Source organism: Dryobates pubescens, chromosome 15 (assembly GCF_014839835.1).
Source record: "Dryobates pubescens isolate bDryPub1 chromosome 15, bDryPub1.pri, whole genome shotgun sequence".
NCBI lineage: Eukaryota > Metazoa > Chordata > Aves > Piciformes > Picidae > Dryobates > Dryobates pubescens.
The window spans coordinates 24,721,172-24,745,605 of record NC_071626.1 but is presented as its reverse complement, the minus strand read 5'-3'; the positions used below and the strand labels follow the sequence as shown (position 1 = coordinate 24,745,605).

The window sequence follows — 24,434 nt, the reverse complement described above, 5'->3', positions numbered from 1 at the left end:
TCCGTCCTCCGCTCCGGGCCCATCTGTTCCCGGCGGTGCGGCGGTTGCACTGCAGGGCGCGGGCGGCGGCGGGGAGGCGGAGGATGGGACCGCGCAGCGGCGGCCGCCCGCGGCAGGGGCAGCAGCAGCAGCAGCGCCCCCGCCGGCCCTAGCGCCCCCGCGCCAGCGCTGAGCCGCCCCATGCGCGGACGGCAGCGAGGGGGCAGCGCGGGGCCGCCGGGGGGCGGCCGCTGAGCGGCGTGGCGCCGGGGGGCGGGCGGAGCCGGAGCGCCGAACGGCGGCGGCACGCAGCCGCCCGCGGAGTGAGGCAGCGAGCGGGCTGGTGGACGGGTAGGCAGCCGGGGGAGATGTGCCCGGAGGAGGACGGCGGCTGCGGTGGCGGCGGCGGCGTGGCCGGCACCGGCGGCTCCGAGGCGGCTGTCGCGCTAGACGAGCTTCGTTCCTGGTGGGAAGTCCCGGCCATCGCGCACTTCTGCTCCCTCTTCCGCACCGCATTCCGCTTGCCGGACTTCGAAATCGAGGTGAGAGCCCCGCGGCCGCCGTCCTTCGTACGCTGCGCGCCCCACTGGACAGCCTCTGGCCGGTTACGCCCCAGCCCGCGGGCTGTTTTCGTGCCGCGGTGGTGTCCCCGCAGTGCTCCCGATGCCCGGCGGGTTCCGCGTGCCGCTCCACGGATCTCGCGGGCTTGGGGATGGGAATGTCGTGTGTCCCCTGGTCTCGGCGTGATGCATAGCGGGGTCTCGCCTCCGCTTGCGGCAGATACAGCAACTTCCCTGTCCCTCTCGGGCGCCTCGCAAACTTTGGCGCGCCCGTCCCGGGGCGCCGGTGGGCGGCCAGCGGGTGGGACCCCCCCCGCGCCGCTCCGGACCCGGGGAGGCGCACGGCGCAGGCAGCCGCCGGCGGAGCGGAGGGGAGCCGAGCCGGCCGGCCGCGGGCCGCATTGTTCCACCGGGACGGTATCCGCACACAAAGGTGTGTCTGTTGGGGGTCACACGGACTCGGCACGGAGCCGGTGGCGGGTCCCCCGTGCCCAAAATGGTGGCGGCGAGAGGCGGGGCCGGCACGGTAACCCCCCACTTTCCCCTGGGGTACCCTCTGGCTGTCGTTGGAAGGGGCCTCCCTAGCCCGCACAGCCGATGTCCAAGTTGGTCCTTTTCATTGGGGAGGAGGAGGTCCCCACCTGGCCGGTGCCGGGATTGGGGAGCCCGGAGGGTCGACCCCCTTGCAGCCTTTCTCCCGCATCTCAGCAACTGCCCCGTGGGCATCGCGCCGCTCATTGTGCGGCTCCGCGGAGGCTCTGGGCAGCGGCGGTGCCGTCCCCACCGCCGCCGTCCCCTGCTCGGGGAAAAAGCTCCTTTCGTACCTCTTCACCCATTTCCCTCTGTAACTTTCTCGTGCCTTTTTGTTTGTTTGTTTGTTTCTTATTTTCCTGTGCGTGGCTTGTGATCCGTAAATATTTTGTGCTCCGGCTACAAATGTTCTAAACAAAGTTTGTCCTGGTAGGAAATCTTTTGTGCTTGCTGTGAAAAGCTATTCTTGCCAGCGCGCTGGCAATAAACCGGGTGAATAACGTGGTGGCGTGTGTTTTAAAAACAGTAATTGCTCCGTGAATGCGAATTCCAAAGATGCTTAAAAAAAGTTCAATGAGATGCGCGGAGGCCTAAAGAGCAAAACTCTCCTCAAGCAGGATGTGAATTTCTGAAGAGGGGGAATCCCTTATGCGGTGTGAAATCTTGAAAGGGGATAAGGTCTGTCTCAATGATGCAACTTCTTGCGAAAGGGAACTCCCCTCCCCCTCCTATTGATGCCAAACCATTAAAGGGGGCGGGGGGGGAGAGCTCTCCAGGCCCAGCAGCGCAAAGTCTTGAAGGAACCTGAATTTGCAATGATAAAAGGGCCAAGGCAGTAGCCTTTCACCTTTGGAGGCAATTAGCATCTGGCTTGCTTCACAAATGAAGTAAATGTGGGCTCCCCTTTGGTTCCCGGAGCACGCTTAGGCTGGGGGAGTTAACTTCACTCGGAACAAATTAACTTGTTTTTTTGGAAGGGGATGCTCGGGATGAAGGGTGTTGTGGGGTTGGTGCTGGGGGTGTAGCAGAGCAGAAGCAGCCCACCAAAAACCTCTGCCTGCATGGATGGCCTGCAGCGTTTGGCAGAAATGGGTTTTGAAGGATGGTGTTCGTCCAAGGGACAGTGGAAATCGCAGTTCAAAGAGGGCAGATGCAGCTGTCGGGACCTGGCATCTTCAGGCACACCTCCTTTTCCCTGGCATGGTGCGAGCAGCCCGGCACAGATGGTTTCAAAACTTGCTGTTCCTTGAAGCTCACCATCTTGTTATTTCTTGTCTGGCATGGTTGTTCCAGTCTCAGTGCCAGTTTTGGGGATATCTGGAAATGGCACTTTGTGCCAAGTGCTTGCCCAGAACTGTTCATGGTGCAGAACTGGTGGTCAGCGATGGGACTTAGAGGTTTGTTTTTTTTTCCTAAGAGTATTGCTCTGATTTTTATTTTGTACTTCATTTGGCTACATAAAGAAGGATCCTCCCTGCTTTTGGACCTGGGAATGCTGGTGCCACCATTGCCTCTGAGATGGGCTTTGAGTTTCAGGGGTGTCCAAATAAAACAGAGGTGGCCTTTCTTCTAGGGATTTGGGGAAACACTGGCACACAGTCTCAAGCTGTGCAGGGGGAAGTTTAGGCTTGATCTTAGAAAGAAGTTCTTCACAGAAACAGAGATTGCCCTTTGGAATGGGCTGCCCAGAGAGATGGTGGGGTCAGCATCCCTGGAGGTGTTTAAGAAAAGCCTGGATGAGGCACTTAGTGCCATGGTCTGGTTGATTAGTTAGGGTTGGGTGATTGGTTTGGACTTGATGATCTCGGAGATCTCTTCCAACCTGACTGATTCTATGACTCTGTCTTAAGGCAGATGATAGAGGGAAATAAAACCTGAGCCAGCCATCAAAATTGGAAACTGTGCTCATCTACAAACGATATTTTCGTGTTTTAACTTTGCTTATTGTGGGGGGAGAGGTGCTTGTGGCTGAAGGTGAGCAGTTGGAGAAGTTATTGCCTCTTCCCTCAGAAATTAGAGCCCCTCGTGGGTAACTCTGGGGTGAGTACCCCAGTCCATTGGGTGTGAAGTCAAGCAGTGGTTTGAGTGAACCTGTTTTCTTGTGTGAAGAAGCAGAAATGGAGGTCTCAGGCTCAGAGGGCTTCAGCTGGAGGATGGTCATGCTCAAACTCCTTGAGCTTCACCCCAAATGTTTATGTGACTGCCCACTGTCTCTGAGGAATGGCCTTACTCTGGATGCCATTTGCTCTCTTCATGGAGGGTATTCTCATCTTCCAGGGAGGACTGAGCTCCTCTCAAGTACCTTGGTATCTTTTTTTTTTTAACAACTTCTGATACTAGTGCATCTCCAGTGGGGAATGTGATGCCGAGCACCTACAACAGTGTCACAGATCGTGAAATGAACCTTAATTCTGCTTGTAACAGATAACCTCACTGCCTGCTTAAATCAGAGAGGCACAGAGGCTAAGGTTTCACTGTTACAGTCTTTGCAGTGCCCAAACCAGACAAAACCTGACCTTCCAATATGTTTTTGGTGTTGGGGTTCCCTCCCCGCCCCTTCCCCCCCTTCCTCCCCCCCCCAAGATGTATTTATCTTTTCTTTTCTTCTCCTTCCTCACTTATTTTTTCATTCTAGTGGGTCTGCTAGCTGGAAGGCTCTGTAATGATCGGCCATCTGGACCCATCCCTCCTGTGCCGAGCAGATTTGCTGATGGCATTTGAGAACTTTGGGGGCTTTAGTACGGGGAGGCAGCACGGAGCTCTTGTTTCCTTTTTCTTTTTAAATGCAACACTTTCACCCTCCACTTCTTGGTCCAAAAAGAAAGTGAAGGTTCCAGATGCGGGGCCGCTGTCAGCAGCTGGATGTCAGAAACCCGGGAAGCAGATGTTTTGTTTTTCTTTTTGCTGGACCAGTGTGTACTACTGAGAAGGGATGTCCAAGACTGAAAGAAAGAAGCGCATCCATCAGGCTGGGCCCTGGGCATTGTTCGAGGAGGGGGTGGGCGCAGCCGGCCCTCATGCTGGCTCCGGCAGATGCAGGCGCCTGACGAGGCACAGGGCTCCTCTTTTCAAACCTCCATCGCAGCATCACCCGGCAAAGGACTCAGGAGGGGTTCAGCTACTGCCAGCGGGTCAAAAGTTCAGTGGGCCAGGAGCGGGTGCTCCGGGACTTGTTCGGCTTCACGCTGCATTTTCACGTGGATCTCCGAGGATAGCAAAGAGTAGTTCTGTCCTCTGGGGTGGGGATTCCTCCCCCCTTCTTTCAAATGGCTGCCTTGTCGGCCATCTGCTGTGCAAAACTTTAATGCCCACTTCAAAAGTGGGCTTTTAGCTGTGTTGGATTGGCTGCTGTGGCTTCTCTCCTGGTGGTTTGCGAGATCTTCCTTGAGTGGGCTTGCCCCTTACCTACTCGGGCAGTATTGCAGCAGGAGGTGGACAGAAAGGATGCTTCCCACAGTCAAGTTAGTGCAGGCGATGAGAGGGAATGATTTGTTTCCCCTCTTCAAGACAAGACTGTAGTGTGGGACACTTCTCATGACAAAGTGTCTCCTGGCCATGTGCCTTCCCCTCTGCAACTGACTTATCCTCCTGGTAGCTGGAGGGATCGTTGGCATTGAAAATATTAGGAGGGTATTTAAGGATTTCAACCCTGTTTCAGCAGAACTTGAAAACGCTGGACAGAAGCCAGCATGGCACGGCCACCCAGCTCTTTGGCATGTGCTCCTAGGAGCTGTGGACTAAAACTTTTAGGAGCTTCTGCCCGGGTAGGTCGAGGGGAGGTGACTTCTCAGAATGTGCTTGAAAAAAAATAGTCAAAACGTTGTTATTAACTTCGTTTTTATTTGGGGGAAGGGGGGGGGGGGGGCGGGGAAAGCCACATTACACAGGGAAAACATAAATATTTTCCTGTGGTTTTTAAAAGTGCCTTTGGGCAAATTGCCTCTGCTGTTAACTTCACTGCGACTTTAAGATGCTTTTCCACTCCTCCGTGTGCCCCTTCCTAGCACTTTGCACTCTGGCTTTACCTCTAGATCTGTTTCTCCCACCCACAGACAGGACACCGCTGCCCTTGCCTACCTTTTTCTTCCTCCTGTAGTGTGGTAGCTGCTGTGTTGGGTCCTGAACAGGCTCTTTTCTGTCAGGAATATTATGTGGCTGTTACAAGTGGCTGCTATGGCTCCCAGGAGGAGGAAGAGTCGTGGAGAGAGGGAGAAAACAGTGCTGTGGCCATGTGAAGGAGAAAGCAAAGAACAGGGGGGTTGTTCTCTCTAGAGCTTTAAAAGCAATTTTTGGGGTTGTTTTTAATGTATTAAACTCCAGGAGTGGTAGAATTTTAATACTTGGGGGGGTTTAGTGCAGAGTGTTTGTTCAAATATGCTTTGAATCTCCACTGTCCTGTAATATTAGGTCCTGCTACAACTTCTCTGGAGCCCCTTTCTCTGTGCAGTCTAGGTGCATCCCTCATGATCCGTGGCACCACATTGTCACAACCTTTCTGTTCTGCCAGCGGTTTGTGTGGAATTAATTTCACAGGCTGTGAATTAACACTCAGTGTTAAGCCTTCACTCCTCCATAGCTATTCTGGGACTGTATTATGATGATGATGATTGTTTGCATTGCAGTAGGATGTACAGCATCTACTGATGCCTCATCATGTTGTATGTTAGCTGAGATGACCAGGTGTAGTTGCTGATCCAAAAGGGTTTAGAATCCAATTAAGATCAGTGCAACAAGTAGATCCAGGAAGATGACCAAAACTTGGGTGAATTCACCTAGGTCAGCTCTACTAATAGAAGGTAAATGTGAGCTAGTTTAAATGCTTTTCAGTAGGTGGTATGTTCAGGCATTAGGATGTCTGTCCCTCTTGCCTTTTGCCCCTTGATGATAGGCGATGTTAAAAGTGGAAGGGAGGGGGCACTGACTCTCTGAAGTGAGGGTGGGTAATAGATCTGGTCACTAAAACCTGGCTAGCTTCAGAACAAGCAAATTGTCTGAGGAAAGGTGGAGTAATTGGCAGAGTAGGGAGAGGTGCTGTGCAGTGAGTGGGCAGGGTTGGAATAAATGGACTTTAAATGTACCGAAAAGATGAAGTGTCAACCTTGCTGTGCAGAAAGACTCATTTCTGGACTGGTGTATGTCACTCCATGGTGCATCAGCTGCTTCTGGGTGGCATCAGCTTCATCAGAGCAGAGAGTTCAGGCTGGGTATTTGTTGCTTGAAAATCAAGTTTGAAAAACAAGAAAGCAGTGGAGTGTTGATATTGCTTTCGTTATTCCCGCTGCCTGCCCCATCCACTCTTTGGTTTGGTTGCTTCAGCAGTGCCTGGTCCCTCTCCCCCTGTCTGTTCCAGTAGCAATTCTTAATTTGCTGGTCTTGGCTATTCTGCCTTAGGTTTTTTTCTGTTCCTAATAGAATCATTAACGCTCTGCATGCCAGTATTGGGCTCTAGAGTTCATTGAGATTAATGGAGGGGGAGGCAGAGAGATACTTCTCCGAGCTGTTGTTTCAAGTGGTCTGCAAATTGGGAAGCATTATATCAGTTTCTATTTTGAATGCAAGTCACATCTTTCCCAACTGTAGATCTTAAACTTTTTAACAAGTGCTTACATTTTATATAATGAGACTCCAGTGTAACTGGATACAAAAAGAAGGAATAGGTAGTTCAGGAGGCTGATATGTGAGTTAAAACATTATCTTAAGCCTGTGAAAAGAAACAAGAAGTGACTACACACAGCCAAAGGGTGTCTGAACAATGGATAAGGAAGGTTATTTTGACAGCAACATTTTGAATGGATCTCAGCTAGGTGACAGGGGAGCTGTGGAATGACTGTAGCAGTCAAGGCAGGAGAGAAAGAGGAACACAGTAAGAATTTTGGAGGTTTGGATGTGGAGTACGTGGGGGCTGATACGGCGGATTTTCCGTGGTGGCAGTCGCTGGAGCCCATTGCTGCTTCTGCTAGCACAGCTGACCCTGGAGAGCATGCCTGGTGTTTGTGCACCCAGAAGTTTAATGGTTTAAGCCCAGTTTTGTTTAAAAACCGATACAAAACGAACTGGTGCAAGTCTTTCTCTGCTAGGAAATAAACACACACCCCCCCACCCCACCCGATCTAGGTGGGAGCTTAAATAAGCTTTGTTTACAAGGGCTCTGCTACCACAAACTTGTACCCGTTCCGTGCAGCTGATGTAAATTTCTGCACAGGGCATCTAAATTAGGCCTCAAAAGTTTGCTGCTTTGGGAATTTGCTCTAACTGAAGTGTAGCTAAAAGTAACACCGTTAAAAGTGTTGCAGCTTTATATGTAGACCTGCTTAACTGCAGTCTTTCTCTCCCCTCGGATAATGCCGGCATAGCTGTGCCATTCTGCCCCTGGCATCTGTTAAGTGCCTGCATGAAGGGTGAAGAATTAACTTTTGTAATGGCAATGGATGCTTTCATAGACTTCTTTCAGGCAAAAATCTCCTCAAGAAAAGGGCTATAGTCAGAAATCACAACAGCCAAGGGAGTTAAAAAGTTCCCGAGTGAAAAGTGTATATGGCACAAACCTCATTGTAGGTAGGGAGGAAAATTATTTAATTATTTTAACTTTTTTTATTTATTTTTTTTTTTAATTCCCCTCCTCGTTACCAGAAGCAACAGCATCTGCTGTGGCGGTGGGAACAATGCAGCCTAGTGATTCCTCCTTCCTTACAGTAGAGAATCCTGTTAAACACACAAGGCTGTGCCTCAGAGTGTATCCTTTCAGCAGGCTTGTTCCTTTTAATGGGTGCCCATTCCTGGGGTCTCCATTGTTTCACCAACAATAGCTCTAGGGGCAGCTGATTTGGTTGACAGAAAATGTGTTAATTTAACAGATCTATTCCCTTTAACCGCTCTCCTTCCTATTGTGCCCCAGTTCTCCCCCAGTTCCTGGGGAGGAGGGCCCAGAGAGCAGCAGGGTCTGTTAGGTGGAGAACTCCTGCAATTAGGAGGGGTTTGTGGCCTTTTGTGTGAGGCACAGAAAACAGCTGATGGGGAAAAGTGGTCCTAGCACGGGTTGCTTACTGCCAGAACACGTTTTTCTGCTTTTGGGGGAGATTTTAAGTCTGCCTTTACTGAGGACTGGGGGGGGGGGGGCGGGAATAACTTGACAATATGAGCTGGTGGCAGCCAAGGTCTTTGCCTTGCTCTGAGGTGGCCTTGCAGCCCGATGTGGCAACTCCTTTCAGAGCTTGCACAACTTCTGGATGATGAACTCTTTATATCCCGTCAATACTTAGCTAAAATACCAGCTTTCCACGGAAGAAAAAGAACAAACCAAAACCAAACCCCAAACTGCTGATGCCATCCAGGGTAGGGCTGCTGAGGGCTGGCTGGAGAAGGCAGTATGTAAGGTTAATACCAAATGATTTGAAACGTGAGGCGTGTAATGGTCCTCAGGCCATCTCTGCCTTGGGCCAGGCCACCAGTTTAATGTAGTTCTGGAACCAATCTGACTTCAGCATCTAGGATGAAGTGCTTGCACTGGACTTGCAGCTCTTACCTCTATTAATTGAAGTAGTTCAGTTCAGCAACAGGGTGGGGAGGGGTCTTTGTTAGCTCTTCCATCGGTGTGGCTGTGCCTGGTGCCTTCAGTCCCGGTGGGAAGGAGGGCACATGTGCTGCCGGGGGAGCAGTGAAACCCGAAGCTTTGGTTTCAGGGACTGCCGGCTGCCAGAAGGAAGATCTTGCTCCCTTTCAAGTCCTCATCCCAGCCACGCTTCTGACTCTGTGCTCTGCCCCTTTCCCGGCGCCAGCCCAGCTGCTCGCTGGGTCCTGGAGGAGCTTTTGGGTGGGGGTTGTAGCGGCTGGGAGCAGGACCTCGTGCTGTAAGGCTGCTGGGTCAATCTGTTGTGGCTGTTGAAACTCTAGCCTTAGTTTAGTTCTGGGGCTGGTGATGTAAAAGCAGCTCTGGAGGGTCTTTTTCCCTCTTCTTTGGCAAAGCTGTTAATTCTCTGGCTCTTTCTTTCCAGATGAGTCTGCTGTAAAGGGGCAGGAGCTTTGCATGGCCAGGGTTGGAAGGCGGAGCTCATTTTTGGTGAGCCCTGGACACAGGGAGCTGTGTGGCAGCAAAAATATTTAAACATGCATAACACAAGGTGAAGAGGGTTGTGGGGTTTGGTCTTGGTCTTTTTTTCCCCTTTTCCCCCCCCATTCTTGCTTGGGGTTTTTGTTTGTTTTAGGAGGCAAAGGGTGAGAGTTCACTTAAAGAGCTTGACTCTTAATAGAGCTTGTCATTGTTGCTAATATAAAACAAATGATGATCATGGGAGAGAAGTCAAAGGCTCCCTCTTCTGGTGTGCTGGGATGGTTCTAATGCTGAAAAAATGAGCAAGAAAAAACCCAAACCGTGGCAAACAAGACCTCTTCCATGCTTATCTGTGCTATTTTAAGACCTCACTTTGGCCTAACCCTTACTGGCTCAGCACAGGTTGCTTCATGACCCCTGAATAAGAAACATTAAGGGTACTCTCCAGAAGTGAAATGTATTTTCAAATGTAAACTACGTTGTACTTGCAAGTCAAAGTGAGTCCTGGTTTCAGAGGGGTTCTCAGTCTGAAGGTGGAGGATGGCAGCCCTTCATGTCCCTGTGTCTGACATTGCTCAGTGCTTCTCTTTGCAATGACATCCTGGGGTGCAGGTTTAGGGAGGTTCTCCTCTCCCTCTACTCTGCCCTGGTGAGACCAAACCTGTATCCAGTGTTGCACTCCCCGATTCAAGAGGGGCAGAGACCTGCTGCAGGGAGTCTAATGGAGAGCTATGAGGATGAATGTGGGACTTGGACATCTCTCCTTTGAAGGAGGACTGAGTGACCTGGGGCTGTTTAGTCTTGAGAAAAGAAGGCTGAGAGGGGATCTGATCAATGTCTATCAAAATCTGAGGGGTGGGTGTCAAGATGAAGGTGCCAGGCTCTTTTTGGTGGTGCCCAGTGACAGGAGAAGGAACAATGGGTACAGGCTAGAACACCTCAACATGAGGAGATGCTTCTTTATGGTGAGACCTCTGGAGCAGGCTGCCCGGAGAGGTTGTGGAGTCTCCTCTGGAGACTTTCCAGACCCACCTGGATGCATTCCTGTGCAGACTATCCTGGGTGATGCTGCTTTTGGCAGGGGGGTTGGACTGGATGATCTCTGGAGTAGAGTGGAATGGAATAGAATAGAATTAACCAGGTTGGAAAAGACCTTTAAGATCATCCAGTCCAACCTGTCATCCAACACCATCTAATCCCTTCCAAGCCCTAACATTCTGTAATTCTGTTTTCTGCTGCATTCTCCTCCCTCAAAGGCCTTGTCTCATGGAGCTTCCAGGCCACATGTGCTCACTGGCATGCAAACATGTTTGGGATGATTGCAGGGGCCAAGTATGGTGAACATTTTATGGAAAGTGCCTGTCCAAGGCTTCAGCACTGCTGTTGCTTTGGGTGGAGTCAGACAAGAATTCCAACCTTACTCTTGGGTAATGGATGGAGGAATGTGCACAAGGAGCAGTAATACTTTGTTGGGACATTTAGATGAGTTTTCTGAAAACCCTTGCATGAAGTGCAGTTGTCAGTACCTCTGAAGTGGAATAGGGTTTCAGGGCAGTAGAGAAGGGTTCTGGTTTTGTTCTTATTTTTGTATTCTTCGCTGGAGAGTTTGATGTCATGTGGCCATTTTCCCTGTGTTAGTGTGGACTCAATGAGCAGTGTCTGCTGGAACTTGAGGACATCAATTGTGAAGCTGCCTTCCCACAGCAGCTCCTGCCACCCATCATAGAATTGTTAGGGTTGGAAGGGACCTCAGGATCATCTAGTTCCACTGAACAGCATTAAAACTGCTCGCCTGGATTAAAAGCTGCAACAGTTTTTCAGTGAGCTTGAGTGCAGTTCTGGGCCTCTCAGTTTAAGAAGGACATTGAGACACTTCAACATGTCCAGAGAAGGGCAACGAGGCTGGGGGGGGTCTGGAGCACAGCCCTGTGAGGAGAGGCTGAGGGAGCTGGGGTTGCTTAGCCTGGAGAAGAGGAGGCTCAGGGGAGACCTTCTTGCTCTCTCCAACTCCCTGAAGGGAAGTTGTAGCCAGGTGGGGGTTGGTCTCTTCTCCCAGGCAAGCAGCACCAGAACAAGAGGACACAGTCTCAAGCTGTGCCAGGGGAAGTTTAGGCTGGAGGTGAGGAGAAAGTTCTTCCCAGCAAGAGAGATTGGCCATTGGAATGTGCTGCCCAGGGAGGTGGTGGAGTCACCGTCCCTGGAGGTGTTAAAAAAAGGCTTGGATGTGGCCCTTGGAGCCATGGTTTAGTTGTCAGGAGGTGTTAGGTATTAGGTCATAGGTTGGACTTGATGATCTCTGAGGTCTTTTCCAACCTGGTTGATTCTATGATCTAACCAGGAACAATTTGCCCAGCTGGCTCCCTCCACAGCCCCACAAAAGGGTTGTACCAGCAGGACTGAAGCAGTGGCACAGGAATGGAAACAGGCAGCGGGGAGGGGAAGGGCTTTTTATAGCTGACCCTTCTGAAAGCAATGCTTATCGCACTGCAGCCCTGGGTAGCAGGTGGAGTGAGACTGCACAGGTAACAAGAGGTCATGCTGCAAGGGGGGGGCACCTGGGGAAGAGCCCATGTCTGTCTCTGTAAAAGGGTTTGGGGCCAGGGATTGGGGTTTGGCACTGTATCCAGTCATGCTCTCTCTTTCTATAGATATATTTATTTCTTTAAGATAACATTCTGGTTAGAAAAGGCTGAAATTGATGGCAATCCTTTAAATCATCCCTTCTAAAGCCAGACCTGAGCATGCAGTTGAAATCAGTTACACTCCTCTGTAGCTGACAGTCTTGCACAAAACCAAAACACAGCAGAAATGTTATTACCTTTCTTAGAACTTGAAGTGCCCCTTTTTTCTTTCCCCTGTTCTTTTTGCCTTTTCCCCAAACCATTTCACCCCCAAAGGTTTCCCTTAGGCTCTGGCCACCAAGCAATGGAAGTTATCTCCCCCTCAGGATTTGCTTGCCTGTGCTGGAGAGGCCAGAGCAGCTTTGCCTTGTGGGACAGAGCAGCCATGTAGAATAAACAGGGAATAGCAGTCTCGATTTCCTTTCTTTCAGCCTGATACAAGGTGCTGAGGCACAGAAGACTATTTTGCCCTTAAGATAATTGTGTGTTGGAGAGGATCAAAGGGCTTGAGGATTTTTTTTTCCAGTTGAAAGGGGATTTTCTCCATGGACAGCTGCAGTAGTGCATTAGTAGTGCAATGGATTATCTTTCCATGATCTGTAGGGTCTCAACCAGCTATTGAGGGGCCCCACTGAAGGCCTGCTGCTTGGGGGAGGCAGAGTGAAAGTCTCCTGTAACAAGGAGACCTGTAATGCCTGGGAGCTTGGACCACTTGAACTCCCCCTGCCCTAGCAGGGTGGGTGGCGCCCACTGTATTCTTAGACCACAGATAGTGCCGTGGAGCATGAGGAAAGGGAGCCCAGCTCTTGGTTATGGTTGACTGCAGTTGATGCCCTGCATCCACCCTGCTCTCCGCTGGAAGTGCTTATTGAGGAACGTGAGAAGGGAAGGGAGCCCATTCCAGCTGCTGTGGCATCCCCTAAAGGGCAATGTGTAATTTGGGAGGGTGTTACGAGTCCCTTGGCGGAACAAACTACTCACTGTAGTAATCCTCTGACCTGCCAGATGCCTGGACGCTCTCATTTTGGGAGGTTTTGGATGGTGGCTGATCCACAAATAGCCTGTGGCGTTGAGAGGGAGTCCCTTCCCAGGCGTGGATGGGTGTCTGGATCCTTCTATCTGTATCCATGCTCTGCGCGGCTCACCAGTGGGGGAGGTGACCCTGCAGGCAGCCTGCCTGTGGCAAGGGTGGCAAGAGGGGATGGGACAAGGCTTGGTACTATCAGAGGTGGAGATCAGGTCATGCTGCACCTCCCTGACCTGGTTGGAGGGCTGGGGGGTGAGGGGCTGGAATGTGCAGGGTGGCGAAGCTGTCAAGGAATGCAGGTCCCCAGGTGGCTGCTGCAGTCGATTGTGCTGATCTCAGGCTCGAATTGCATCTGTGTGCTGGTTAATAAGTGTTGGGGCAGCTCTGCCATGACAGGTTCTCCTGTGTGTAGCTCTTCCTGAGGCAGCAGGATGCCAGAAATACATGGGATGAAACAGTAGTATCGTGGTAGGCAAGAAACGAACCCTCTTGACACTGCTAGCAATTTTCTGCTAACTTTAATTCCCCAAGGTTTGTTTTGTCAAGTTTTTGAGGTGTTGGGGGGGGTGGGGCTTGGGGGGGGGTGACTCGTGAAGCACAGGCTGGGATGAACCCAGCTCTGGATCTCAGAGTTGAGGTTTTTGTTGGGATTGGCAGTTAGGAAGACTTGTCTTTTTTTGTAAGCAGGGCTGGTTTCAGAATTAAAGGATGAGCATGGACTCTGCCATATGATGTTGTGCTGTTTTCCCTTGGAGGAGTAACTACAATTTCTAATCATTGCCTAGGCCGTAGCCAGTTGGCAGGAAGGCCGCTGTGAAGGGATTAATTATTAGTGGGTGCTTCATTGTGCTGTCCCAGCCTGAATTTCTTGATCCAACCAGTTCCCTTCACTTGGAATGGCTGTAGTCAGCAGAGAGAAGATCTGTCTTCCTTCTCGACAGCACTGTGTCTTGTTCGTGGGATGTACTCAGGAACAAAAAAGGATCAGCAGACAGTGTCAACATTTCAGAGGTCTCCCAGAAAGCCAGCTGGCTGGCTGGCCAGTTAGCCACTGCTCACATCTTTTCTGCTTCTCTTGGGCTTCTCTCTGTGTTTGTTTTCAGCCTGGTGACTTAAGCAGAACTAGTGCTCGTTTGTGTGTGTGTGTGTGTAAGCAGCATCCTGGAGGCTCCTCTCTTCCTGGGAAGTGCGCTGGGAAGGTGATCAGCACTCAGAAATGCCAAGCCAGCTGCGGCAGTCGGAGCTGAGTTAGCGTTTAGAGCAGCAGCAGAGGACGCGCAGCACTACAGAGGCAGCAGGGCTTGAGCACGGACAGCAACATCTGCCAGGCTCCTTGGATAAACACGGGGATGGTTTGGTCGTGCTGAACCACATCCTGCTGCAGCTCCTCTGATAAACCTGGGCTGGCTAATTAAAAGTTAGCATGCACGCAGCTAGGGAAAAAGCAGCCAGGCCACTGCGGTGCTGCGGAGTAGCTGGTATTGCTCTTTGGTAAAGGGTTTCTGAGCTGGAGCTGAGCAGGAGCGGTCGTGTGAGTAAGGGGCTGATGGAGGAGGAGGAGGTGGTGTGGCAGGCTTGGGCTAGGCTGCACACCCTGAACTGGCTGCCTGGCTGGGCTTAGGCTGCGTGGTAGCAGTTGGAAGAGGACAGCTGAGCTAATACATAAAGGGTGAGAGACTCCACACCAGGTCTTGAAAGTACGATCCTAACCCTCTGCTTGTCTCCTCCTTTCCTCCCCCACTCCCAAAGCCCCTCTCAGGCGGTGTGGAAGTGTCCCAGTTCTTGCAGCTGTGTTAATTGTAATGGGTCATTTAGTCCTGAAATCCATGTTTAAAAGGGGCAAGTCCTTGCCTCGTGTGACAGCTGCCGCCTTGCACTTTTCCCCAGGCTGGAAATAACTGCATATGACACAGGAGCAGAGCATGGTGTGGGGGAGGGAGGAAGCTTTCTGGCTTCCTCTTAGTGCTATAATGGCTTTGCTGTGTGACTCCTCTCCCATGTGGACCATAGCAGAGTCATGCCCCACATATTTAGCAGATCTCTGTTGGCAGTGCCTAGGCGATATGCTAACAGCCTGACGCTCTCTGGGCTCCAGTCGACCAGAGTCTTCCTGGGCATCTGGGAGTGCAAGAGAAGGGACTCGACGTGGTGGTGACACAGGACGCTTGCCTGGAGCATCAGAGAGCCTCGCTGGAGCCAATGCGCTCACTGGTCTGGAAGGGAGAGCTGTGCTGCTCAGGGCAGAGGCAGAGACAGAGACAAGCAGAGGCAAGGCAGAAAGGTTTCCACTCCTTGCTCCCATCTTTCCAAAATCCAAAGCCCACGGAAACCTGGCCAGCTTTTCCTTCTAGCTGAAGGGCTGTCTCCTGATTGGAATGACAGCTTTGAACTGGAAGACATTATTTCATTAGCGTGCTAATCAGATACAGAGATTACCTGATTGGCTACTTAATAATTAAATGAAGTTGCCTGTAATTCTTTGAGCACACACAGAACTAATTAAATTAACCCTTCACTGCCCTGTGTGCCTGGGGTGCACTGGTGTGAAATGGAGAGGGCGGCTTCCCCAGTGTGGGGACCGTGAGCAAAAGGGGGGTGATGCCTGCAAAGCGGCCAGTGCTGGACTGCCAAGGTGTCCTTTCTTAGCAAGAGCCCGGGGGGAAGATGACACAGTGACCATCCTCTGGTGTAGCTGGTGTTTGGCATACCTGGTAGGAGACTGGTGTGTCTAACAATGCTACCAAAAAATCGGCTCCCCCTGGCTCTTATGGCAGTCGGTGCCCAAGCCTGCACTGTAACCCAGCTAATGGCTTTGTGTCCTCTAATGAACTGCAAAGTGTTGGTGAAGGAAGATGTGCTTCATAGCTCTTCAGGAGAAACAAGTCAGCTGGAGGTCAGATGTTCTCCTGTACCTTTGGAGCATTATTCTTTCCTGCCCCCACTGTCACACAGCCCCACACCAGGCAGGACACCTCCATGCATCTGACAGCTTTCCACTAATTAAACTTGCTGTTGACCACCTATTTCTCTCTGCTGCTTCAGTGGCTGCTGGAGGAACTGTATTTTCCACGAGCTCACAGGAGTCCAGGCAGATTCCCTATAGCTTGAGGAGGACACAGTAGTCATATCAGTGCCATACTCTTCTTTCATTTTAGAAAGAATGTGAGGAGAGTAGCAGATAGGAAGTTTCCCTGGTTTCCAGCCTTGCATTTTCCACCTCCCCAGTGCTGTGCCCAAGCTTCAGCTTCTGTGTCGCAGGAGGTGTGGTGCACAGTTTGACATTTCTAGGGGAAGGTTAATTTTTATAAGATGAGAAATAGTCTTCCAGGGTCGAAGGCACTCTCTGCTTCGTCATTTCATTGCTAGGGTGAAGGGTCAGCATCAGTAATTTTTGGTTTTGTATCAGATTTTAGTACTGAGCAGTGGGTTGAGGCAGCATGAAAGCTGCCTCATAAGGATCCAGCTCTGTTCCCTTGCTGCTGCTGCCATCTCCTTCTAGACTTTGCCCATGCATGTTAAAATGAAACTGTCAAATTAAGCACATTTCACTGTCATCCAAGATTAAACTTGGCAGAGAAGAGCCCTTGGACCTTCTGGCCTAAGTTAACCACAGCTGGCTTCAGCTACCCCACTAAGGAATTGCTGCTCCTCTGTGGCATGCAGAACAGCTTTCCCCCTCCCCGTGGTCCCTGTAGCTGGATCTGTCCTCCTCTTGCCTGAAGGTCGGTGGTAGCAGCACTGCTGTCAGTCAGCCCATCCTCAGTGAGGGATAAATATCTGAGCCACTACTTTGTCTTTTAAGATTCGGCTTCCACATGACGGGGCAGCCTGAAACGCGTTCAAAACCAGGTCAGGAGACAGAAGGAAACGGGGAAAACAGGAAACAAAAGGGCAGCTTTGGGAGTAAGTAAGTGGTTGTGGACCTCCCTCCCATAGGGTGAATTCTCTGGTGAGAACCAGTGATGCCCCATGTTGGCTCTACAGATGTAGGTGTGCTGACAAGGTTTGCAAGAAGAGCAGTGTAAGCAGAGAGAAGGGCCAGGGAGCCTTGGGGATTATGTGTCCGTATTGATCGCGGAGATTTAGCATCTCTGCTGGCAAGGGAAGCCATCAGTCCTGTTCTCCCCACCGGCTGACCTTTTTTGTCTTTCCTACGTGCCCCACACCATCCTGTGGCAGACCCAGCGCTCTGGGACCTCTCTGACTCCTAGCTGGGGTCTCTGGGAAGGTGCTGCCTGCATTTTGTGAGGCGGGGGGCAGGCGGAGCTCTTAGAAGTGTGTGGACTGGGGGAGGTGGGGAAAGTGTGCTCAGCACGGCAAGGTCAAGCTGGAGCCCAGCTGCAGAAGCCGGTTAGGTTTTACTAGTATTAATATTTGATGGTGTCCTGTTGTAAAAAGGCAATAAGTAAGGCTAGCAGGTCTGTGCCTGGCCTGTTGTTGCAGTAAAAAGCTATTTTCTGAGGAGATTTCTGAAACAAAAGGATATTGTCGTGTGTGGTGAAAGTGGCTATTTAAATGCATCTGACCATAAAGATGCTGCCTGCCAGCAATTCTGATACCGGAGCTGCTGGGACCCACTCCTGTGGGTAAAATCACGCTCGGCAGGACAGAGCCTGAATGCCGGAGATTCGATTTGGGGGTGGAGTTCGGGGGAGGCTTTTTACCTCTTGTGTCTTCCTCTTTGTTTTTGTTTATGGGTTTACAAAGTCGGATTAGCATTTCAGTGTCAGAGGCAAGAAGGCCCTTGGGCTGAGGTGGAAGGAGGCCTGGTTTAGCCGGTTTGGGCTTACTGCTGCTTGCCCAGCAGCCCTCCCTCCGGGCTCCGGTGAGGAGCAAAGCCTAAGGCATCTCCCTGATGGGAATGTGCTCAAGCTGCAGCTACCCCTCCAGATGAATCTTAAGGCAGATGGGCAGTATCACCTGGAAAGTTAATTCACCTTGTTTTCAGGGAAGGATAATACTTTTAATTGTTTTAAAGGGTTGCACAAATTCTGTGCAAAAGAAAAACCAACCCCAAAACAATCCAAACCCAAATCAGCTCTGAATCCAGAAGCTGTTCACTTTTTCTGGTAGCTGCTGATCTAATAGATGTTTCCTGGCCACAGATTTGGCTTTGCTTTAGCCCTGGAAATCTTCCATCCACTTCACTCAAACTGTATCAAATAAACCAGAAACCTTTAGCCCTTTCTACTTATTGTAAGGCATAGTGCTGCATTTAGTCACAGAGGTGCAAATTTAGAGTAATTCCAGGGAGTTCCCCTCACAGAATCACCAAGGTTGGAAGAGACCTCAAAGCTCATCAAGTCCAACCTGTCACCACAGACCTCATGACTAGACCATGGCACCAAGTGCCACATCCAGTCTCCTCAAAAACACCTCCAGGGATGGTGACTCCACCACCTCCCCGGGCAGCCCAACAGATTCACAGAATCACCGAGATTGGAAGAGACCTCAAAGGTGCTCCAGAGTTACTCTGTTATTGCAAAAGGCAGTGGCCCTTCTGAACCCAAAGTTTTCTCTTTGCAATACCCCATCAGTGCACTTGAGCTGAGTGCTGCTCTGTGTGGCACCCAACCTGTGCCCTGAGTGTGAGGTGCTTCGGAGCAGGCTCCTGAGCTCCTTCCATGCAAGGCTGTTGCATGTGGTTGAGCCTGAAAAGTTAGGCTTACACAAGAAGTTTAAAGAGGTAAGTTGAGGATAAGAACTTATTTGCTTCTTTATTCCAAAGAAAATGTAAATTTAATATTTCAGTCTTCCCCTAGTTTGATTACATTGCTCACAGGGCTTTTCTTTCCCCTGCTGTGTGAAGAGGTCATGATATTCTTTGGTGACAGGTCAGTCTAAACTTGTAGCTATTGATAAAAAGTGGTTGGAGTCAGTGAGATGCAGCTGAGTGAAAAACAAACCGAAGCATTTCTCTAGACTAGTTTCACCTGCTTGGCTGTCTCATGTCAAGTCCTAACTTTTTATTCTAATGGGAGGTTTGGCAGCTACTTCTCATGCTAGGCCACTGCATACACCTTCATTCCTCAGTCTCCTCCATATTGCTGTCTGTCTGCTGTCTGGGAGAGAAGTCATTCAGGGTGCCAATCTGTTAAACGTTTGAGAGAATGGGGAGAGATGAGATGAAGGTATTGTTATGCTGGAAGGTGTTAATTGGTGCTATCAACCACTTGTTTGATTTCTAGACAATTACAGCAGTGCTTGAAGTTGTATCTGAGCTAAACAAATGGAAGGGGCTTTGCAAGTTCCCCATCTTCTCTTTTTTTTCCAGTGCTTTTCTCCCCACAGCCACCCAAAAAACCCAAACCAACAAACAAAAAAACAACACCACCCCCCAAAAAAAAACCAACCCACCAACCCTCCCCAGACAAAAAACCCCAGGGCTATATAGCCTTGAGCCAAGAGGATGTGCATGGGTGTTGAGGAGTTACCTGGGTGTGCTGTACAAAAGTTATCTCATTGCATGAGAGGCCTGGGCTAGCCTGGTGGCTTGCCCGGGGCAGGATGAGGAGCAGGCAGGAGATGCTGAACTATGTGGATGTTTCTGGGTTCCTTAGGAGCAGGGTAACAAATGCACTTGGATGCTTGCATGATGTTTTCTTTGGGTGATGTTTCCTGGTTAATAGACAAATGCTTGACGTTATCTCAGGACAAAGTGCTCTTTTAGGACAAACATTCAGATGCCAAAGAGAACCAGAGAGAGGGCAAATGAGTCTACATTCCTTCCCCTGTGGGCAGGGTGTGTGAAGTCTGACCTGTGACACCAGCAGAGTGGTTTGGTCCTCTGCAATGGAAGAGGAGGAATCCTCTCCGCTGCTGCTTGGCTTTTGTTTTTTCCTGTCTAGCTGGGAAGTAAGGAACTGTCCTGATTTCCCTCATCCAAGGTGTGTTAAACATTACTCAACCATATGTGAACCTTTTAGCAGTCACAGGCACACGTACCCACCCTCAAATGCTTGTTCATCACATTCCTTTGGTCATGATGGGTGAAGTATTGCTGCCTTGGTGTCCTACCCTGGGTGTAACGGCTTTGCTTGTTGCTCTTCCTGCCTGTTCATGGGTTGGATGTGATGATCTTGAAGGTCTCTTCCAACCTGGCTTATTCTATGTATTCTATGACGTGCACCTAATTTTGTGCCCCCTGGAAGAACAGAGTGCCAGAAGGCCTCTGAACAGAGAGAGGTGATGCTAAATGGAGGCTGAAACTATGGAGGTGTAAATGATATGTGAAGATCATTATGAAAGGAAAGTCAGCCAAGGTTAGATTTCAGGAAAGATTGATAAGGAAATCTCAATAGGGAAGCACAAAAATATCGAATCAGAAAGAGCCTCTGGAAGTCTCTAGTCTTGCCTGAATGAGGCAGTCCTCACCAGCAGGTCAGGCTAACCACAATCTGAAGAATCATGGAATTGTCAGGGTTGGAAGGGACCTCAAGGACCATCCAGTTCCACCCCCCTGCCACAGACAGGGACACCTCACACATCAGGTTGCTCACAGCCACATCCAGCCTGGGCTTAAAAACCTCCAGGGATGAGGCTTCCAGCACCTCCCTGGGCAGTACATAATGCTTTCCCTGGTTATTTTTCTTTTTCCCACCACCTCAAAAAAGGGAGCAGAATAGTCACAAGAGTTCTATTTAAGAGAACTTTTAACAATGTGTGGTCTGAAACTGTCCTCCTGGGCAGAAGAGGAGCTGGGAAGCAAAGGTGTTCGGTTCTGAGGCAGAGATCTACCTTTTGCTGGTGCTTTTTTGAAACTCTTCTCAAACTGTGACTGGTAATAAGATGCAGTTGGAAACTGCCAGTTCTTTTCTTGGTTCTGTAGGGAATGGTTTGCCTTTGAGGGATAGTTGTTGCCTGTGCACTAATGCCTTACTTCAGGAGTCATTATGCAAGCACTCCAAATGGGACCTGTGGGGAAGGAGCACACAGAACAGCAGCTGTTGCCTTGCCAGAAATGCCTTAGACCTGAAAGGAAGAGGGTTTTTTTAATTACTATTGAGAACAGATAGCCCAACAAGAGTTCTGGCTTTTGGTTTTTGAAGACTTAGTTCATTTCATCTACTTCTGTGTGCCTGCAAGCTAGGAGACTGTCTGTCCCTGCATGGCTCCCAGCACTTTCTCAGCTATGGCAGCACTACTCCGTGGGGCTGTGCTGAAGTAGGTCAGGAAGCTGATCCAGCCAGTGGGTAAAAAAAAACCAACACAAACCATCTCAGTTCCCCTTCCCTCCAGTCCCATTTTGTCTGCATTAGTTTTTATAAGCTGCCTGACAAACAGCTGGTGTAGGAGTTAGAATAAGCAGTGGGGATGAGAAAAGGGGCAAAAATAATTCAGTGTTCAAAGCGGACTGTTGTGTCAGACCAAACATGCAGGGCAGCATCGCTGTCAGCGGAAAGAAATTGATCTTTGAGAGATGAGAGGAGGCTATTTTAGACTGGCATGAATCACTGTGAAGGTGTTTCTCTCTTTGTCTGGGCCTGAAGGCTGTGTGGCCATTCAGCGAGACTTGGACGGACTGAGAGCTGGGCAGAGAAGAACCTGATGAGGTTCAACAAGGATAAGTGCAGAGCCCTGCATCTGGGAAGGAAGAATAAACTGCACCAGTGTAGGTTGGGAAGTGATCTCATAGAGGGCAGCCCTGTGGAGAAGGACCTGGGATACCTGGTGGACAGCAAGTTCTGCATGGGACAGCAATGTGCCCTGGTGGCCAAGAAGGCCAAGGGGGTCCTGGGCTGCATTCAGAGGAGTGTGTCCAGCAGAGCCAGGGAGGTTCTCCTCCCACTCTACTCTGCCCTGGTGAGACCTCACCTGGAATATTGCATCCAGTTCAAGAGGGACAGGGATCTACTGGAGAGAGTTCAAGGGAGGGCTACAAGGATGATGAAGGGACTGCAGCACTGCCTGGGGAGGAGAGGCTGAGAGCCCTGGGGCTGTTTAGTCTGGAGAGGAGAAGACTGAGAGGGGATCTGATCAATGTCTATCAAGATCTGAGGGCTGGGGGTCAAGAGGGAGGGGACAGGCTCTGCTCAGTTGCACCCTGTGATAGGACAAGGGGCAATGGATGGAAACTACAGCACAGGAGGTTCCACCTGGAGTCTCCTTCTCTGGAGACTTTCAAGGCCCATCTGGATGTGTTCCTGTGTGACCTGTGCTGGATTCTGTGGTCCTGCTCTGGCCAGGGGGGTTGGAGTCCAAGCTCTCCAGAGGTCCCTTCCAACCCCTAACGTCCTGTGATGACAGGGAGGAGCTGAGCATGCCAGCTCAGACAAGACATCAGACTTAAAACTTTCTTGTTTGTTTTTGACTCTCACATTCAAATGATGACAATATCAGCATGCCTAATGTTCATAATGCTTCACCTTCCTGTTGTAAATAAGGAAAACATCAACAGCTAGAAGCAGAATCCCAAACTTCTGAAGAGGGCAGGTGTAAGCTGCAGTGACACTATGAAAATCCAACTGCTAAGCATAATGCGACTGGGTTTGGAAGGCAACTAGCTCTGTTGGGGTGGGGGAGGAAAACCCCCAAACACTTTTAACTGCTTGCTTTTTGGGTAGGCTGCCCATAAAACAAGGCTGTTCCTGCCTGCTTTTCAGTGTTTATGTCCTGCAGTGAGGGCTTCAAAGACCAATATGTTCAGCTTGCTTTCTTGCTAATGCGATTTGTGCTTGAGCTCAGGTGGTAGCAGTGGTAGAGAAGGTGACTACTTCAAACACATCACTGCTGTGACATGATGGTGAGGGCTTTATTGTACATTATTGGGGTTTTGTGTTGAAAGTGATGCCAAATGATTATAAATTCTGTGGTCCTGCTTATCTGTTCTTATGGTCCTGATTATAGATTCTGTGGTCCTGCTCTGGCAGGGGGTTTGGGCTCAATGACCTCCAGTGGTCACTTCCAACCCCTAATGTCCTGTGAGCCTATGAATTTCAGTTACTTGATGGGAAACTATAGATTTACACTTGCCTGTGCAACCTTTAAGCCATCACCTTGTGCCTGGAGATGATGACTGTTTCTAATTGCACAGTCAGATGCTTTCTGGATGGGAGAATGGCACTGCTTGTTCTGTAGGGCAGATGGAGCTGAGAGCATAAACCAAGGCTTTGCATTACGTAAAACTGTTGCCTGTGTGGTTCTTACCTCATTTAGTGAAGAAATTTGAAGGTGAGTAGGACTGAGGGAGCTGGGGTTGCTTAGCCTGGAGAAGAGGAGGCTCAGGGGAGACTTTCTTGCTCTCTACAACTCCCTGAAGGGAGGTTGTGGCCAGGTGGGGGTTGGTCTCTTCTCCCAGGCAACCAGTGACAGAACGAGAGGACACAGTCTCAAGCTGTGCCAGGGGAGGTTTGGGCTGGATGTTAGGAGGAAATTCTTCCCAGAAAGTGAGATTGGCCATTGGGATGTGCTGCCCAGGGAGGTGGTAGAGTCACTGTCCCTGAAAGTGTTTTCAGAAAGCCTGGATGAGGCACTTGGTGCCATGGTTTAGTTGATGAGATGGCGTTGGGTGACAGGTTGGGCTTGGTGATCTCAGAGGTCTTTTCCAACCTATTTGATTCTGTGATGAGAGATGAGGGCTGCTGCAGGAAAAGAAAGGCTGCTTTCTGGTTAAGGGAGGTTGTACTGCCATGCCTGGCCCAGACAGTGGCAAAGCAGGTGTGAGGTCCTCGACTCTCTTCTACCCTGAGAGATTGCAGCCTCTTTTCATCCACCAATTCAACTTTGTGGGGACATGCTTACGAAGGGGAGAGGAATGATCCAGGTTTCAGAAGCTAAATTTATGAGGGTTTGTTGTTGTTGGGTTTTGTTTGTTTGATTGATGTTATTTTTTGTTTGTTTTTGTTTGTAACTGAAATTGTTATGGCTGGCTGTCTTACAACGAAGCTCTCAAGTGAGTGGAAGGTGTAGGACCAGAGGAATAAGGGCAGGTTTAGCCAACAGAAACATACTGATGTAGTGTTGCATGTTCAGTCTCAGCACTCATCTTCTGTTACAGAGACTCGGTGGCTCTGGGTGAGTTTCCAATGCCCCATTTCTCACCCAAACCCTTCACTTACCTGCCTTGGAGGCAGTCATCTCCCCTGAAGCAGCTCGGGGTATGTGCTTCTTCCCAGGTGTGGCAACACAATTGTTTGTGAGCTCTTCTGGGAGATGGGAAAGCATGGCTAAAGCCAAGGGAGAGTGGAGTGAGGTCCCAGATTGCATCACAGAGAGGGCCATAAGTTCTTGCAGTTGATTGAAGCACAGAGGGCAAAGGCTCCTTCACTCCTCATTCGTGCTCCAGATCTCTAGCTTCAGTTCCTTCTCTGTGCCCCCATCCCTGACTGCAGGTCATGCAGGAGATCCAGATAAGGGTGTGGGGCTTGTTTGCTGGATTAGCCACCTGAGGAACAGCCATGGGTACCAGCCAGAACTGCATTACAAATGGCAGAGTTGAGTTTATGCTCAACAGTGCTCTGCTTTCTGACTCGGCACAGAGCTGCCTGAAGCTATCTGTGCTGCCAAACGTGTTAGAAAGTGCTGAAGGGCTCAGTTCTTGAAGTAGAAATTGGTAACAATGCTGTGGGAAGAGCCAGCCTCTGCCACAAGTTTTCCATCCTGGTTGATTCTATGATTCTCTGAGCAGCTTTGGTCAAGGAATCTTTCTCTTGCTTTCTGGGGTGTATTGT

The 24,434-nt window shown here is 50.2% G+C and overlaps 1 protein-coding gene across 1 annotated transcript in view; it reads left to right on the top strand.

Moving 5' to 3' along the window:
- Positions 1–269: 269 nt before the first annotated feature.
- LOC104304692 (chromatin remodeling regulator CECR2) overlaps positions 270–24,434 on the top strand; it is a 133,068-nt gene continuing 108,903 nt past the window's right edge. Inside the window, exon 1 of the mRNA XM_054167951.1 lies at positions 270–521. Within this exon, the coding sequence (XP_054023926.1) occupies positions 348–521 (174 nt within the window). The 5' untranslated portion in view covers positions 270–347. The remainder of the gene's footprint in view (positions 522–24,434) is intronic.